At 37.9% G+C, this 16,565-nt stretch overlaps 3 protein-coding genes and 1 long non-coding RNA gene across 4 annotated transcripts in view; 2 read left to right on the top strand and 2 right to left on the bottom strand.

The window, feature by feature from the left end:
* Nucleotides 1-738: 738 nt before the first annotated feature.
* Nucleotides 739-3,080, bottom strand: LOC143886281 (uncharacterized). The gene is made up of 2 exons (XM_077390215.1): nt 2,780-3,080; nt 739-1,943 (listed from the first exon to the last, which is right to left on the bottom strand). The coding sequence occupies exons 1-2, from the start codon at nt 2,856-2,858 to the stop codon at nt 814-816; spliced, it is 1,209 nt and encodes a 402-aa protein (XP_077246330.1). The 5' UTR covers nt 2,859-3,080; the 3' UTR covers nt 739-813.
* A 666-nt stretch (nt 3,081-3,746) lies between these two features.
* LOC143886057 (uncharacterized) overlaps nt 3,747-16,565 on the top strand; it is a 33,328-nt gene continuing 20,509 nt past the window's right edge. Inside the window, exons 1-2 of the mRNA XM_077390044.1 lie at nt 3,747-4,202; nt 4,315-4,360. The gene's annotated coding sequence lies outside the window, so the exon portion shown is untranslated. The remainder of the gene's footprint in view (nt 4,203-4,314; nt 4,361-16,565) is intronic.
* LOC143886683 (uncharacterized) lies at nt 8,903-10,760 on the top strand. Its single transcript, XR_013253899.1, has 3 exons — nt 8,903-9,039; nt 9,279-9,519; nt 9,971-10,760. It is a non-coding gene; the product is annotated as an uncharacterized LOC143886683 (long non-coding RNA).
* Nucleotides 11,174-15,795, bottom strand: LOC143886682 (acetolactate synthase 3, chloroplastic-like). The gene is made up of 2 exons (XM_077390747.1): nt 15,149-15,795; nt 11,174-13,023 (listed from the first exon to the last, which is right to left on the bottom strand). The coding sequence occupies exons 1-2, from the start codon at nt 15,668-15,670 to the stop codon at nt 11,593-11,595; spliced, it is 1,953 nt and encodes a 650-aa protein (XP_077246862.1). The 5' UTR covers nt 15,671-15,795; the 3' UTR covers nt 11,174-11,592.

The following is a 16,565-nucleotide window of genomic DNA, read 5'->3' as shown; positions in this document are numbered from 1 at the left end:
GACCAAAGGGTTTCAATGCAACTCATCTACCACCCTAGAATTGATAATGAAACAACTAGGTGTCCCACAGAATTAAACTCTTTTTTCTATGCAGTTCATGGTGTTCTTCAAGAGCTTGCACTTTAGTTAAAGGCATTTTGACAGTCTGGTAAGAAATTTTTTTACTCTACCAGATGTCCTACAGAATTAAACTCTTTTTTCTAGGTAGCCTTTGGAGCATGACAAGATATACACCTCAATAACCATGTGCAGGGTTCTGTAGTTACAACACATAAAAAAGGGTTCTGTAGTTACAATCATGGAAAAAAACAGGGATAGATAATGCTTAAATGTGTAAGTTTTAGTTCCATTTAAAGGTTAAAAGTAAACAGAGTTCATATGATGAGATGAACAGTACTGTCATTCAGCTTCAGAAAAAAATATTTTACAGAAAAGCATTGTAAAGTCGATATTTAAAAAATAATAACATATGTTTCTCCTACATGACCAACAATTTAAGAACTTGATAATGTGAATTCAGATACAAGCCACGAATTCCGCAGCCTGGTAAATCATAACTCATGAAGAACAGAAAACAAAAGCTAGGAGAATATAAAATATCTTTCTCCATTTTCATTTCTCAAGAACCATTGCTCTCATACAATCTCATATAACCAAGAAACCAGTGAAAGAATCTAAACAGATTTCATAGAAAAGTACGGAATTTAATATAAATCACAGGTTTTTTTTTTTTTGAAATGTATAAATCACAGGTTTCTATCATTAAATGCCGAAAAAATAAAGTATTTGAAGATACATCAACCATCCAACACTTCAACATACAGCTTGTAAAATGCCATCTAAAGCAACCAAAAGAAAAACGAAAAAATAATAAAGGAATGCAAAGAATGCATAAAAAATTGGCTTCTTCACCCACCAAGAATGTTTTGATTTGGTAGAGAGATGATGATTCCTAGGTCCAGAAGAACGCATCGAGCCCACAAGGAAATTCTCTCCTTTCCATCCTCTGTAATTCCTCCAACCATTATTCAACTGATGCTTGTCACCTTGAAACCTTGAAGTTTTATACCCTAAAGAATTTCGAGCGCCACCTTCTCTCCTCCAACAGTTCCCATTATTTGTTTCCAAAATCACATTATTTTTTCGGGATTCCAAATAAGGCAGCTTGTTAATATCAATATCACAATGTCCCCAACCGCATGAATTACCCCCATTATTTTCCCATGAATTATTCTCCCTAGCTCTACTTTCACAACCACACCAATCCCGTGTATCACTATCAGCATTTCCATCACAATTTCCTTGACCTTTAACTCCATCGTTTTCCCATGAATTCTGCTCCACATCTCTTCTCTCATTGTTATTATCAACATTTTGATCAAAATTTCCCCAAGTGGGCTCGGGTGGAGAATCATGAACTAGGTCTTCAGCATCAACCCATCCAGTGCATGGGATTGGGCAGTTAGCGGGCTCGGCCGGAGAATTATCAACTGGGTCTTCATCATCACCCCATCCAATGAATGGGATTGGGCAGTTAGAGGGCTCATTAACTGGGTCTTCATCATCACCCCATCCAGTGCATGGGATTGGGTAGTTGAAAGAATCCCAACCAAGTTTCTCATCCTTCTCTTCATCAATAGGAGCTGGAGGTTTTCTATCCAAATCCAATGGCAGCTCGGGATCAATGTCAGAATTCCAGTCAATTTCATCAGTATAAATATCTGGATCGGGCAGAGGGATATCAAAGGGGAAGCCATTAGTCTCTGCCCAAAACCGGGCTTTCGCATTCTGAAATGCCTCTTCGCCAGATGAATCATCCCACTGAGCAATGTTTTTGTAGAAGGACATCAGCTTCTTAGTGTCACAGAGTTGTTTCCATGAAATTGCGCATGTAGAAAAGCAGAATTTCTTCTCCCATGAAGGTACTGTGGGTCGCCAGGATCCTGAAAGCACAAAACGAAATAAGAACTCTTTGTAATAAGAAAAAAAGAAAGAAAGACAGACCTACAAAACAAAACTGCACTGCTACAAAAGCCCATTCTGTTTAGTGCGAAGTGAAACAAACAGCCAAATTTTACACCACCACAATTCAAGAAATATAATATAAGTACTTCAGTCTACCAATAAATCCTCAACATCTAATAAGCCAATTCCATAAACAAGAGATAGTACTAACATAAAAATAGAGCTCTGGAGTTCAAAATTAAATTACAGAAGATATAATAGACAACCCTAACCTCACATCCCAAATCCTATAGGCAGAAAGTTGAAACAATACTAAAGATCAATATCTAAGAACTATAAGGTGCTCAAGAACTCACCCAAGGCAGAAGAAGGTCGACTCAAGGTTAAACATTGGTATAAATTAAAAAATATATATGAAAATTAAAACCAATGAATAATTCATCATCAATCCTAAAAACCCATATACAATAAGTAATTCCTCAACAGATAACATATCTATTTTTTTAATGGCCCAAATAAAAAAACCTCAATCCAATCACAAACCCACTTCTATTTCCCTACTAACATCAACACCAAAATTATCTATCAAGCAAAAACACAACTTTTCAATTCAAAACATAATGATAAAAAAAAACAGAGAGAGAGAGAGACGTTTCTAGAATCCATGCAAACCCTATAAGAAAAACACACATCACTGTATAAGAAAAACGTACAAATAAAATTAAATGAAATTCCTCAACTACTTTGGGATGTACTCTACAAGTGAACAAAACAAAGAAATTAAAATAAATCCCAGAGAGAAAGTTTAGTATACCTTGACGACGTCGCCTATTTTGGGATGTCCATGGATTACTAGGAACCATTTCATAATCATATAGACTACACTCTTCCATATTTTAGAACTCAATAAAAAGAAAGCTGTTTTTGTTTTTTGAAACAGGTCTCCAAAACAAGTACCAGAAGGACCCCTCTGAGAAAAAACCAAGAAAAGAAAGAGAAGAATCTCAGAGATGGGTTTCGAAATCAACTAGCAGAAACCAAATTAGGAACGATTATGGTCCAACGAGATTGTGATTATGAGTAGAAATTTGAGAAGTGAGTGAAGGTTTTTATAGGAAGAGAAAATCCAAAGAACTGAGTCTTGTGTTTGCTCACGTCATTTATTTGAGGCGGTGTGTTTCTCTTTAATTACAATTGTGCCACACTTTCTATTTTGGGTTCTATTCCCGGGCCGAATTACTTGTTGCATAATCTTATTTCAGTAGAAACCAAACCCAACTAAAACTCTTAACAACTACTAACCAATTAGAGTTTGCTAACTGGACAAATTAACCTACCACATCATAGTTTGACTAGGACTTAATTACCAAATACCAACTATTAAACAAAACTCCTAATCGAATAAAATTCCTAGTTTAATTAGGATACGCATCAACTCATGTGGGCCTGCACTGGGCCCGCAGCGCACCGCGCTGCCCGTCCCCTTCGGCACAAGTGTTTGGAGTCGGCGATGACTCTCAACACTCCCCCTCAGCGCTGACTCTCTACTTGTCATGCCAACCCTGATGCTGGATCAAAGCTCAGGAAAATGTGCTCTCTATCACTCTCCTGTCTTTTCTTTTCTTTTCTTTTTCACTTTTGGATTTGGACATTCGTGGATTCTAGAGATTTCGTTTCGTATAAATTTCTAGACTCGGAAGTTCGTAGGTTTGACTTTGTCTATTTTTCAATTTTTTTTTAGAAATTTAAGTCAACGTTCGTTTTATCTTTATTACTTTATTTATTTCTCTATATTTGCCTTTTGTATTCTGGATTGACTCGTAATTTCTTGACAGTTTGATTATCTTATCTGGAAAGTTCAATTAATATTTTGCTCGCCTTTTAGTTTAATTTTTCTGCTTGCTGTTAATTCTTGCTATAATTTGTTACTTACTGTCTATAAGTTGTTACTTACTGTATTTTTTGTATACATTGCTTTGAATTTAAGAGTTTTCATATTTGAACTCTTTATCTGAATTTAGTTATTACTGATTTTCGAGAACTAAATTTTTAAATTTTTGCAGACAGAAAGGCCCAATTCAGCTACAAAAGCCTTACGAAATTCTTTAAGGACATTTATGTACCTATTTATTTGATTTTTTCTTTTATTTGTTAGCAGGGATTCCGTCAAATTCTGGCCTTACGACTCCTTTACCTGACAAAAATTTGCTTGTATTTATCCTTGACAGGCTTCAAAAGTATGGGTTTTAGATTCTTTGGCAGTTTATTACATTACATATTCTTTTGATTTTTCCATTCCTAAATGTAATTGGGGTCTTGGGTTTGATGTGAGTTTTTAATGTATCATAGGAAAGATACTTATGGTGTGTTCTCCGAGCCAGTAGATTCGAAAGAGGTTTGTTTTTTAAGTTACACATTCATTTCTAACATTCATGCATTTCTTCTTCTTCTTCTTCTTCTTTTCTTTTTAATTTTATATGAAAGTTTTGAAATATGATTGCAACTGCAAATGGAGAAGTGCATTTTTCATCAGAAGCTGAATTTCGCCTGTTTGTTGTACAGCTCCCAGATTACTATGAAGTAATTGAGCATCCAATGGATTTTAGCACAGTGAGGAAGAAGCTAACTGGTGGATCCTATGCCAACTTGGAGCAATTTGAGGTTCGTCAATGCTTATACCACTGCAGTCATTTGGCTTGTGAATCTCATATTTTGTAGTTTGTCATTGGGTAATATTTTTGGTTTGATTATGGATTAATAAATAATTGTATTGAAGTATAAGTAAAAACAGGTTCTTCCTGAGTATTCTTGATTGGACGGTCAGGATCATCTGACCATTGCAATTTCCAGCTCTGAGCTGGACTGTTCATTTGTTGGACCCAACATAGATAGGCTGTGGCCAAAAATGTTCTCCATATTGAACCGGTTTTTGTCGATTTTAAACCCTATTTAGTCAATTTAACTCATTTTGCCTATTTAAGTTGATTCTCATTAATTTAATTTATTTGTCAATGATTTAACCTAATATTTACAAATTTCCACTACTTTCGAACTGGCTTAAAAATTATGTATAATTTTGAGTCCAATAAACGGTTAGGGACTCACAATCGGTTCACATAATCTTAAACAAACAGGGTCTTAGAGTGATGTGCAGCCAATGGGGAGCCCATGCCCTTCTAGAATATTTTCCATGGTATTTTTTGCATGAATGTTTTTTCCATAATTATTTCCCTAAACATTAGGGTTTCAACTTGGGCCATAGTTCCAATCTCAGGTTGGGTTAGGGGAAAAGAAAGGAAAAATTGCGAACGGGGGACACACTTTTGAAAAATTGTTGAAAAATTAGACATAATTTTTAATCCAATAATAGGTTTGGGACTCACAATCGTTTCTCATAATCTTAAACGAACAGGGCTTTAGAGTGACGTGCAGCCAGTGGGAGAGCCCTTCTGGAATACTTTCCATGGTCTTTTTAGCTTCAATGTTTTTTTTCCATAATTATTTCCCTAAACACTAGGGTATCAACTTGGGCCAGATTTCGGGTTGAAAAACCAGGCCCAATCTCAGGTCGGGGTTAATGGGGGAAAAAAACTAAAAAACAAAAAGCTCACACAGGTATGCTGTGACCAAGGTTTTAAATTTCGACTGAAATCTGAAATTTTGAGTTCAGTGGAGAACAAAACCGAAATCTGGTAAAACTCGAAAACTTACAAAATTTCGACTGAAATTTTCCAAATATTGAAGGGAATTACAAAAAAACTGGAATTTTAACATTATTTAATAGGGATTTTTGCTGATTAGTCCCTACATGGCAAAATAATTGCTTATTAGTCCCTAAGAAAAGGATATTAGCGTCCTACTTTTAGAATATATTTGGTAAAAGGTCCCTAAAATTCACGAACTTCAATTTTCTCCTCTAATATTTTAAAATGGAAAAGTTACCCCCAACCCATTTAATTAGTTTTAGCATTTTTTGATCTCCCTTCCAATATTTTTGGAAAAAAAACTAGGAAATAAGCAACAATATTATCTCTTGCAATATTCTCGTTAAAAAAATCTTCAACAAAAAATCATTTTAGGAATTAAATAAATTGAAAATCCCTCTAAAATGGTGAGTTATCTTTTCTTCACAGATAAATAAAGTAAGAAATTTTAGGAATATTTTTCGTTTCTAACTTTTCTAATAAATTCCTATCTTGGTTGGATTGCAAGAAAATATCTCTAATGGAAAATCATTTTTATGGAAGTTTTTTTCATTGAGTAATTATGTACTGATTAATTTAGAGGGATAACATCATAAACCGAAGGTCCCTAACTGAAAAATTGAATAGGGTTGGTTTACCTTATCTTTTTTATGTGTAAGAATCAAGAAATTTTAGATTATTTTTCCTTTCCGAACTTTTGTTTTGGGAATAAGAACTAGGGTTTGCCTTTTAGTCTTAGGAGAAGAAGAAAGGAGAATGGCAAAGGGAAAGTCAATATTGGAGGAGATAATATTGTTGCTTGTTTCCTAGTTTTTTTCCAAAAATATTGGAAGGGAAATCAAAAAACCCTAAAACGGATTAAATGGGTTGATGTAAATTTGCCATTTTAAAATTTTAAACGGAGAAAATTGAAGTTCGTGAGTTTTAGGGACCTTTTAGCAAATATTTTCTAAAAGTAGGACTGTTCAGCTAATATGTTTTTCTTAAGGACTAATAAGCAATTCTTTTGCCATGTAGGGACTAATAAGCAAAAATCCCTATTTAATATCCTCCTGAGGGGAAATTTTAGGACGAGATAAAATATCAATTTATTGGTTTCGTCTGATTTCGCCTGAAATTTCGAATTCAGTTTCGGCGAGGACAGAAATGCATTCCGAAATCGAAATTTAAAACCTTGGCTGCGACTTTCAAGATGACAAGTTAATTTTGAGTATACTGATATAACTGATTTTAATGATGTGAAAAAGTAGTTTTCTTCTTAAGGCCCGTTCATTTTAGATAGTGCCAAATGGTTTGAGGCCCACAATCTGTTGTCCCGGTCTAAAACAAATGGGCCTGAATGTATGCACCTTGATCACTTAAATTCAAAGATTTTTGGTGTGAAAAAATTACCGTTTTCAACAATCTTTGAAATTAGTCAGTATCATGAACTAAAAATTAAAAACCCTACCGACCCGACCCAAGAGACTATATTTTGTATAGGAGAAAGTCTAAATTGAAGGGCGCCCTTACATAAATAAGGTGAAAGCAGGGGCGGAGCTACATGTAATAAGGGGGCAGTTGCCCCTGTTGAGTTGGGCCAAACTCCTTAATAGGCCCAACTCAATTGGGCCCAGCCCCCTTAAAACTAGGGGTGTCAACGGATCCACTTCGGGTCGGATCCACCTATGTCACAGTCACACGATTCATTCAAATTCCTTATCGGTCAGGTCGGAGTCGGATTGTTCTTCGAATCCTACTTTCCACGTCATGATCACGATCCATTTTAATTCGGACCGTCCATCAGAGTGTCCTATTATGTCCCACTAAGCGAAGTAAACAATTAATTTTTTTTAAAAAAGGGATAGAATGCCACTCCACTATTAGTGTGTCTCTATGCATTTTCTTCAACTAAATTAAAAATTTATCTGTGTTTAATCTAGGTGTATAATAATGCTTATAAACAATAAAACTAATCAAAGTTACATACACAAATATAATGTATAACTATTATCAAAGAATATGATGCATAAAGAACAAAACCCCTCTCTCTTTTCCTTGGTGAAAGTATGAGATTGAAATCGCATTCCCATCCGATTCATTAAGTGATAAGAGAGGTTTTGACCAAAATACCCTTCATAGAACGGTTAGCATTAACAAAATTTGAAGGGTATTTTTGTAAACCAAGTCAGATCGTGACTATCCAATGTGCATATGTGGCGTGCCCATACATAATCCAAAATTTTCCAGATCACAGATTTGATGATCTGAAATATGCCCATGGATCCTATTCATATGTTTAGATCCCGTTCATCAACGTTTGGATTCGGACGATCCATCGGACCGTCTGGATTCATTGACACCCCTACATAAATATGCCCTCCAGTTTAGACTACCTCTTTGTATAGAGTCATGTTTATGAATCTGGGTTTTCAGAAAAACAGAAAACGAGAGATGATTTCTCAAATAGGTTGGGTAAAAGACGAAAGCAATAATGTTATAAAAATTTCACAAACTACCTCTGCTTTCTAATCATTAGATATGTTTCCAAAAATACCCTTCTCTTACAAAGCATAAAACAAGGATATCCCCTATTCATGAAAATTATATGAATGAGACCAATTTTGAGAATGTCCAAACTACCCTTTGGAAGAACTGAGTAGTGACAAATAATAGATAAGTCTAGTGAAATGATATTTGCACTCCCTTGTTCAGGTAAGGATTGCTGATAGCCTGTGGGGAATTGTAATAGCCTTTACCCAAATAATAATTAGAAGGGATTTGCTAGGGTCCATCGCAGAAGGCATTTCACAGCTGATCTGTCTCATGTCACACCAGTTACCTCATGAATAAGATAACAGCTTTTGTCTCCATTCATGAGGTAGCTGGTCTGACATGCGACAGACCAACCGCGAAATGCCTTTTGTGATGGACGCTAGCAATTCCCTAATTAGAAAGTGTAAATAAAGAAAGGAGGGTCATTATTAAAACAAGGGAATGCATATAATATTTCTCCCATGATTTTGACAGAAATTAGCCTGGGTCATTGTAGAGATTTTCATCTAAGTGGGTGGTTTGTTTGGTATTCTTCACTTTTAATCATGAAACCCAAATGATACAAAATAAAATTTTCCTCTCAGTGGGTGGGTTTTTTTGGTATTTTTCTTTTTTTAATCATGCAACCCAAATAATAAAAAGCAAAAGAAAAGAAAAGAAAAGAATTATATATACATATGAATTGTGTATAAAAAGAACCTCTGTTGGGCTACTTCTCACCTTCCCCCCATTTCTTCTCTTCCCTTCCTTTGACAGAATCATGTTTTCTTCATGGATTCCTCTAAACCCCCTCTTCTCTCTGCTCTTGCTGTCTTCAAAAACATCCTCAATGAAGGTAACAAAGTAAAAAAAATATGTTGATATGAAACAGAGCCTAAAACTTTTCTTCTTTCTCCTCTGCATGCTGAAATATTCACTTTCCCATCTGCATTTATTTTCATATTGACATTCTGTTTGAAATTTTAATCTTTCTTATCTGGGTTTTTTCTCTAATCAATTTTCTGCTCAAAATTTTAAATTTTCATTTCTGGGTTTTTTTTAATACTCTTAACTGATTCTCTCTTCTTTCTGCAGAGCTGATCAGGAGTATACATGTCTACCGATTAGAAGATGGAAAGGAAAAAATTGTGGAGAGAGAGTTTATGTTTTCTCCAAGTTCTTATGTGGAAATGGTAGCCCATCCTCTTATTAAATTTCCTAAGTATAGAGAGCTCTTTGAAGGGAAGATGATTGGTTTATGGCTCTGCATGCTTGCATTTGACATTGAACTTTCTACCATTTCAGCCCCAATTCCTTCCTTACTCACTATTTCGAGGTATTGCTTTTTTCTTTTCTTGCATTTTCACCTTTTCTATTTTTTATCAATTAAATGAGAAAGTGATGATTTCCCCTTTTTTGTCTTCATTTTCTTTTGTAATGAATTGAATATGTTGCAACCTATGAAACAATAGGAAGCATGCAGGGCATTGCAGTCATCACTTGAATTTTGCATGACATTCAGAACCTATGATTTAATTTTGAAGATTAATTAACAGCAAGACTTTAATACAGAATGATTATTAGGAAAATCTCAACATCATCTTGATGGTTTAACTTTTTTTTTTTAAATGGAGATGGTTTAACTTCTATTATAGCATTTATAAGAGGATGTGAAAAAACATTTTTTCAATCAGAGTTGAATTCATGTTTGAGAGATGATTAGTGGTTTGTATCTACTTTTATCCTTCTGTTAATTTGTGTAAGATTGGATTGGATTTGCCCAGCAGATTTTCTCAACAAGTGGTGTCAGAGCCGGGGCATGGCAACCCCAAGGATGGAAATAATCGCTCGAGGAAAATCTCGGTAACCCTGGTGTACCTTCGAGGACAGTGAAATTCCCTCGGAGAAGATCTCGAGATTCTCACGTTGCTGTCGTGTGGCGTGGCGAGATTATCCATCTTGCTTCATGTGAAGGGGGAGATTGTTGGGGGTTAAACGCAAAAGCAAAAAGACCCCACGTCGGATAAGTTAAGTTGTGTGGATGAGCTTATAAGGGCTTGGACACCCTCCCCTTAACAGCTAGCTTTTAAGGGTGAGTTCTACCCGGGTCCCAACACAACCTATGAAACAGTAGGAAGCATGCATAGGATTGCAGTAAATATTTGAATTTGGCATGAAATTCAGTACCTATGATTTAATTTTGAAGATTAGGTAACAGTAAAACTTTAGTGGAGCGGAAGAAGGAAGAACCTAAAATACCCTCAACCAACTAGTTTATGGTTTTATGTGTTTTTCGGCCTGATAAGACTAACTTAAAGCCCGCTTTATATAAAGGGGCTTTTAGGGCTTATTTCGAGTGCAAGTCTTCTAAAAGAGGGTTGAGAGCTCTAAAGAAAGGGGAAAATGGTGTGCTAGGGTTTCTAGTGGGTTTGGTGAGAGAGAGACCGATCTTCTCTTGTAATCTCTAAATCTTATAGTGGATTTTCTCCTCGCCTCTGCCGTGGAGTAGGCTTTTGCCGAACCACGTAAATCTTTGTGTCTTTGTGTGATTGCTTGTGTTTATTCTTTTGTTTTACTTTGACATTGAAATCACATATTGCTATTTGGGGTTTTTAACAACATAATCTCTCATGGAGACTTTATATGGTGAATGGCCGTGCATGCGCACATGCAGCCCCAGAAAACAGTAGGGACCAACCCCAAAAAACAGTAGGGCCCACCAACTACTCTGAGCTGCAATAGCATGTACTCTTTCATGCATGAATCCCAACAATTCTAACCAACATATGTATAAATCATGCATCTTCACACAATAAAACAAAAGAATTCAACAATAAACAATTCTTGGCATGCAATAAAATCAGGATTAACAGACGTACAAAGTTCTAGGATACATGGTTTTCTCAAGAAAAGAACCCAACAACCAATCCTTCTTTTGTGCCATTTAATGCAGAGACATACTATTGGAACAGCATATGAAGATCACCATAGAGCATAATTCATTCCATATTACTCACTTTTTAAAAAAATTCATTCCATATTTCTTGACTCAAATGCAATAAATTGTTTACATTTGATTCAAACAAAAAAGAAAACAAAAAGCTAGTAGGCATCACCATAGAAGCTAACAACTTAAACATGAAAATTGCTAACCAAGTGGCAGGAGTACTCCATTAAGGTATTAAGACTCTTCTAACAGCCTGTACTCTGCCTCAGTGACCTTATCAACTGGACAACAACTAAAGACGGCAAAGCAACAACAACCAAACTAAAAAGTTCAGCAATGTGATTTAAGACATTGCGTAAAACACCTAGCTCAGCCAAAAGGAAAAATATAGGCACCTTTATGTTGGACTTGGGAATTGATAAATATACACCACCTCAAAAACAGGATTACCTATCTCAATGATCAGTATATTCTTCTCCCATCGCCCTCCGTGATCACATCTTTGAACCCACCGCCACTCGGAATCATCGGCAGCACATGCTCTTGATGGGGCACAATGACGTCCAACAAGTAAGGTCCAGGAGTGTCCAACATCTTCTGGATTGCCCCCCTCAACTCAGCTCTCTTCGTCACACGGGCAGCAGGTATGTCACAAGCTTCTGCAAACTTCAACATATTCGGAAATATTTCATTATCCTTCTCTGGGTTTCCCAAATACGTATGCGCCCGATTTGCCTTATAGAACCTATCCTCCCATTGAACAACCATACCCAAATGCTGATTGTTCAAAATCATAATCTTAACAGGTAGGTTCTCTACTCTCACAGTTGCCAACTCTTGAACATTCATAATGAAGCTTCCATCACCATCAATGTCAACAACAGTAGTACCAGGGGAAGCAACGGCGGCGCCTATGGCGGCGGGAAGCCCAAAACCCATCGCACCCAAACCGCTCGAAGTCGCCCACTGGCGTGGTCCCTTAAACCCATACCACTGAGCAGCCCACATCTGGTGCTGCCCAACGCCGGTCGTTATGATTGCTTCGCCGTTTGTCAGCTCATCCAAAACCTTAATAGCTTCTTGAGGAGGAATTGCTTCCCCAAATGTCTTATAACTCAATGGGAACTTCTTCTTCTGATCCATGAGTTCTTCCCTCCAAGCCGAAAAATCAAGCTTTTGGGTAACTTCTATCCTCTCCTCCAACAACCCATTTATCCCTTCCAATGCCATCTTCACATCACCACAGACTGAAACATGGGGCTGCTTGTTCTTGCCAATCTCCGCCGGGTCAATATCTATATGAACAATCTTTGCCCGGCTGGCAAACGCTTCCAATTTACCAGTCACACGATCGTCAAAACGGACGCCAAAAGCAAGCAACAAATCCGAATGATCCACTGCGTAGTTCGCATAAACTGTCCCGTGCATTCCGAGCATTTTCAAAGAGAGATCATCTGAACATGGATACGATCCAAGACCCATCAGAGTACTCGCGACCGGAATGCCAGTGAGCTCGACGAAACGCCTCAACTCAGAGCTTGAATTCAAAGACCCACCACCAACATACAAAACGGGTTTCTTCGATTCAGATACAAAGCGAAGGATCTGTTCAAGCTGAGATATTTGAGGGGGTTTAGGGAGACGGGAGATGTAGCCCTGGAGCTTCATGGGTCTGTTCCAATTGGGCACGGCAAGCTGCTGTTGGATGTCTTTTGGGACATCGATGAGAACGGGCCCAGGGCGGCCCGATCGGGCCAGGAAGAACGCTTCCCGGACAATTCGCGGGATATCTTCGATGTCTAAAACGAGGTAATTGTGCTTTGTGATGGAGCGGGTTACCTCAACGATGGGGGTTTCCTGGAAGGCGTCGGTGCCGATCATCCGGCGAGGAACCTGGTGTTGAATTTAAAAGAAAAGATATTAGAAAAGAAAATAATAATTAGATTAAAACTCACCTTGAGGAGTAGAACACCTTGGCTAAATGGCGAGATCCAATGTGCAGATGGTAACAATGTTACATGCCAAAGCCAAGATGTGTGATCCTCCTTTTATAATTTAGGTGCATTCTAAATCTCTCCCATCAGACATCTAGGGCCATTTGGATACATGGATTTTATAATGTAGGATTGTAAAATCCTGAATTTTGCAAGCTAAAACCTTGCTTTTATAAACTAAAACCAGGAATTTATAAGCTAAAACCTTGATTTTGTAAGCTGAAACTTGGATTTTACAATCCTGGATTATAAATTCTAGGCTTTAGCTTAAAAAACTCAGGTTTTAGCTTGCAAAATTCCGGATTTTACAATCTTAGATTACAAAATCAAAGTATCCAAACATGAACAAAATCCCTCTTTTTGGTGTTTTTTCTTCTTCTTTTTTTTGAAATGGTGTGGTGTTTATTCTTAATATCAAGATGAAGTCCTAAGTCCTGACCAAGTGGGATTGGATAAGAAGTTGAGATACTGTCAAGTTATCAACTAGCATTAGACAATTAAAAAAAAGGGAAAATTACATTTACACCCCCTCTAGTTTCTGACACATCCACTTCCACCCCTATAGTTTAAAACATGACAAATACACCCCTGTAGTTTCAATTTGTTTAAGGTAGGCCCCTCAGTTGAAGGTTCGTCCATAGATTGAAGGGTTAGGATGATCTGATGGAGCTGATTTTTTGGCACACCCTATCTATGTCAGGGTCCATCAAATGAACACTTTGGATCATCCAAACAATGTGGGCCCACATTATTTGGATGATTTTTTGGTAGTGTTTGGATTCGGGTATGGACCCACATTATTTGGATGATCCAAAGCGTTCATTTGATGGGTCCTGACATAGATAGGGTGTGCCCAAAAAATCAGCTCCATCAGATCATCCTAACCCTTCAATATGTGGACGAACAGTCAACTGAGGGGGCCTACCTTATACAAATTGAAACTACAAGGGTGTATTTGTCACGTTTTAAACTATAGGGGTGGAAGTGGATATGTCAGAAACTAGAGGGGGTGTAAATGTAATTTTCCCTTAAAAAAAAAGGAGATTTTAAAGGTCGCATGACTAACACCTGGTCAGTAATGGCGACGATGGGGACAGTAATGATATTGGCACTACTATGTTTTGATAACTGTACAAACTCATCTTGTCTTTTCATATTTAATTACCTTCTTAGAGCTTACTGGGAATTGTAATAACGTTTGACAGCTGGGTATATAATAAAAGACAAGATGATTTTGTGCAATTATCAAAACATAGTAGTGGTATATAATAAAAGACAAGATGATTTTGTGCAATTATCAAACCATAGGAGTGCACACTAGGGGTGGACATGGTTCGGTTTTGGGCTAAACCCAGAACCGAACCATATATAATTGGTTCGGTTCGGTTTTGAGTTTACCCAACCTTCACCAATGGCCCTGTTTATATATGAATTACAAGCACTAACAGTAACAGTAACAGTAACAGTAACAGTAACAGTAACAGTAACAGGCACAAATTTGGGCAATGCAAAACTTATATGAAGTATGAAGAAGTACAAACATGTGGGATAATCATGCACAAATTTTGGCAATGCATGAAGCCATGAACTACAAATTTGGGAAATAATCAGGCCCTAATATCCACAGCAAAAATCACATTAAACCAATTCGGTTCTCAGTTCGGTTCTCGGTTCCGGGATCCCAAACCCAGAACCGAACTGAATTTGCACCGGTTCCCGGATTTTTGAACCGGAACCGAACCGAACCATATAGAAATGGAACCCAACCGAACCAAATGTGCCAGTTCGGTTCGGTTCCTCGGTTCGAACCGGAACCATGTCCACCCCTAGTGCACACTACTATGTTTTGATAATTGCACAAAATCATCTTGTCATTTCGTATTTAAATACCTTCTTAGAGCTTTTTGGGAATTGTAACAACTTTTGACAGCTGGGTATATAATTAAAGACAAAATGAGTCTGTGCAATTATCAAAACATCGTAGTGCCAATATCAGCGACCAAAAAAAGGAAGAGGTTTAACACCTGGCCGGTAATGGCAACGATGGGGATGCTATCAAGCATGGCATCTGCTAATCCACTGACGAGGTTGGTGGCGCCGGGGCCCGACGTGGCGATGCAAACGCCGGGCCGCCCGTTCACACGTGCGTAACCCTCGGCCGCAAAGATCTCCCCTTGTTCATGCCGGCACAGAATGTTTCGGATCGTATCGGATCGGGTTAAAGCTTGGTGGATTTCCATGGAGGCCCCACCTGGGTAGGCGAAAAGCTCCGTAACGGACTCCCGTTCTAGAGCTTCCACGAGGATATCGGCTCCTTTTCTGGGTTCATCAGGGGCAAAACGGGAAATGAAAGTTTTGGGAAGAAAGGGGAGAATTATGGTGGTGGGTTTGGAGGAGTCTAAGAGGGTGTTGGTTATGGAGAAGGAAGGAGGATGAGGGGTGGATTTTGGGTAATTTAGGGGGGTTGGGATGGGGATTTTGAAGGGGGGTTTTAGGGTTTTGTAAGAGGAGGGTATTGAGGGGGAGAAATTTGCAGTGAAAGCCATTGTAGAGGGAGGTTTGGAAATGAGGATTTTGTAAGGGAAGGAGGTACTTTATATAGGGGATGTTAGGAATTAGGAAACATAGGATGATTCAATGATTCTAATCCTTTGATTCGTAGATCTTTTGTTTTTTGCTTTTCCACTTTCTGAACCATCGATTTTAAACTAATTACAGCCAATCCTGTTTGTTTGTAATTATGACAATCGATGGTGAGCCCACGGACTGATTATAGGACTTAAATTACATAATTTGGAGTCCAAAAACCGGTTTGCCGGGGGGGGGGGGGGGGGGGGGGGCTCACTATAATGGAAGGGTTGGGTCCCCTCATTTTCCACGAATGGTAAGGAAGCCTCCTCACAAGAAAATCCAATTTTGTAATAACTTAAGATTTTTGTAAACGACACATAGAGAGAGTCAGGAACTGATCTTTCCAGCTAGTGTGAGCCCCACAAGCGTGTTTTTTTGAATGAAAACAAAGGATCAGCCTTGAGTTCGTTCAAGTGGGGACAACCACCTATCGGATGATCCAGACCATTCAACCATCTCGAATGGGCAATCCATAAATAAGAAAAAGGACTAACGGTATAGTTTTTCTTGGTGGAACCCTAAATACTTCTTGACGGATCAACGGTCTACGGTCATCTGATCAAATTGTTCTCATCAGCATTTGGCCAAAATTAAATTAGAATTTAGATCAAAGGATCCGATCGCATACACAAAGCACAAGCGGGGCACAATAAGTGCCTTTTAGGAAGGAGCCTAACAATCCAATTATGCTCTTTCCTAATAGCAACCTTATAAAAGGCCCACATTTGCTATGTGCACAGTGTAACAAATTAACGCAGCGGATCAAACGGAAAATAATAGCCGCAGGGTGCGACCAGAAAACTTGCCCTA

The sequence above is a fragment of the Tasmannia lanceolata genome, unplaced genomic scaffold (genome assembly GCF_043159265.1).
Source record: "Tasmannia lanceolata isolate RefF3 unplaced genomic scaffold, GAP_Taslan_0.1 ptg000011l, whole genome shotgun sequence".
Lineage (NCBI taxonomy): Eukaryota > Viridiplantae > Streptophyta > Magnoliopsida > Canellales > Winteraceae > Tasmannia > Tasmannia lanceolata.
The sequence above is the reverse complement of the archived record's forward strand: the minus strand, read 5'-3'. Positions and strand labels throughout refer to the sequence as shown.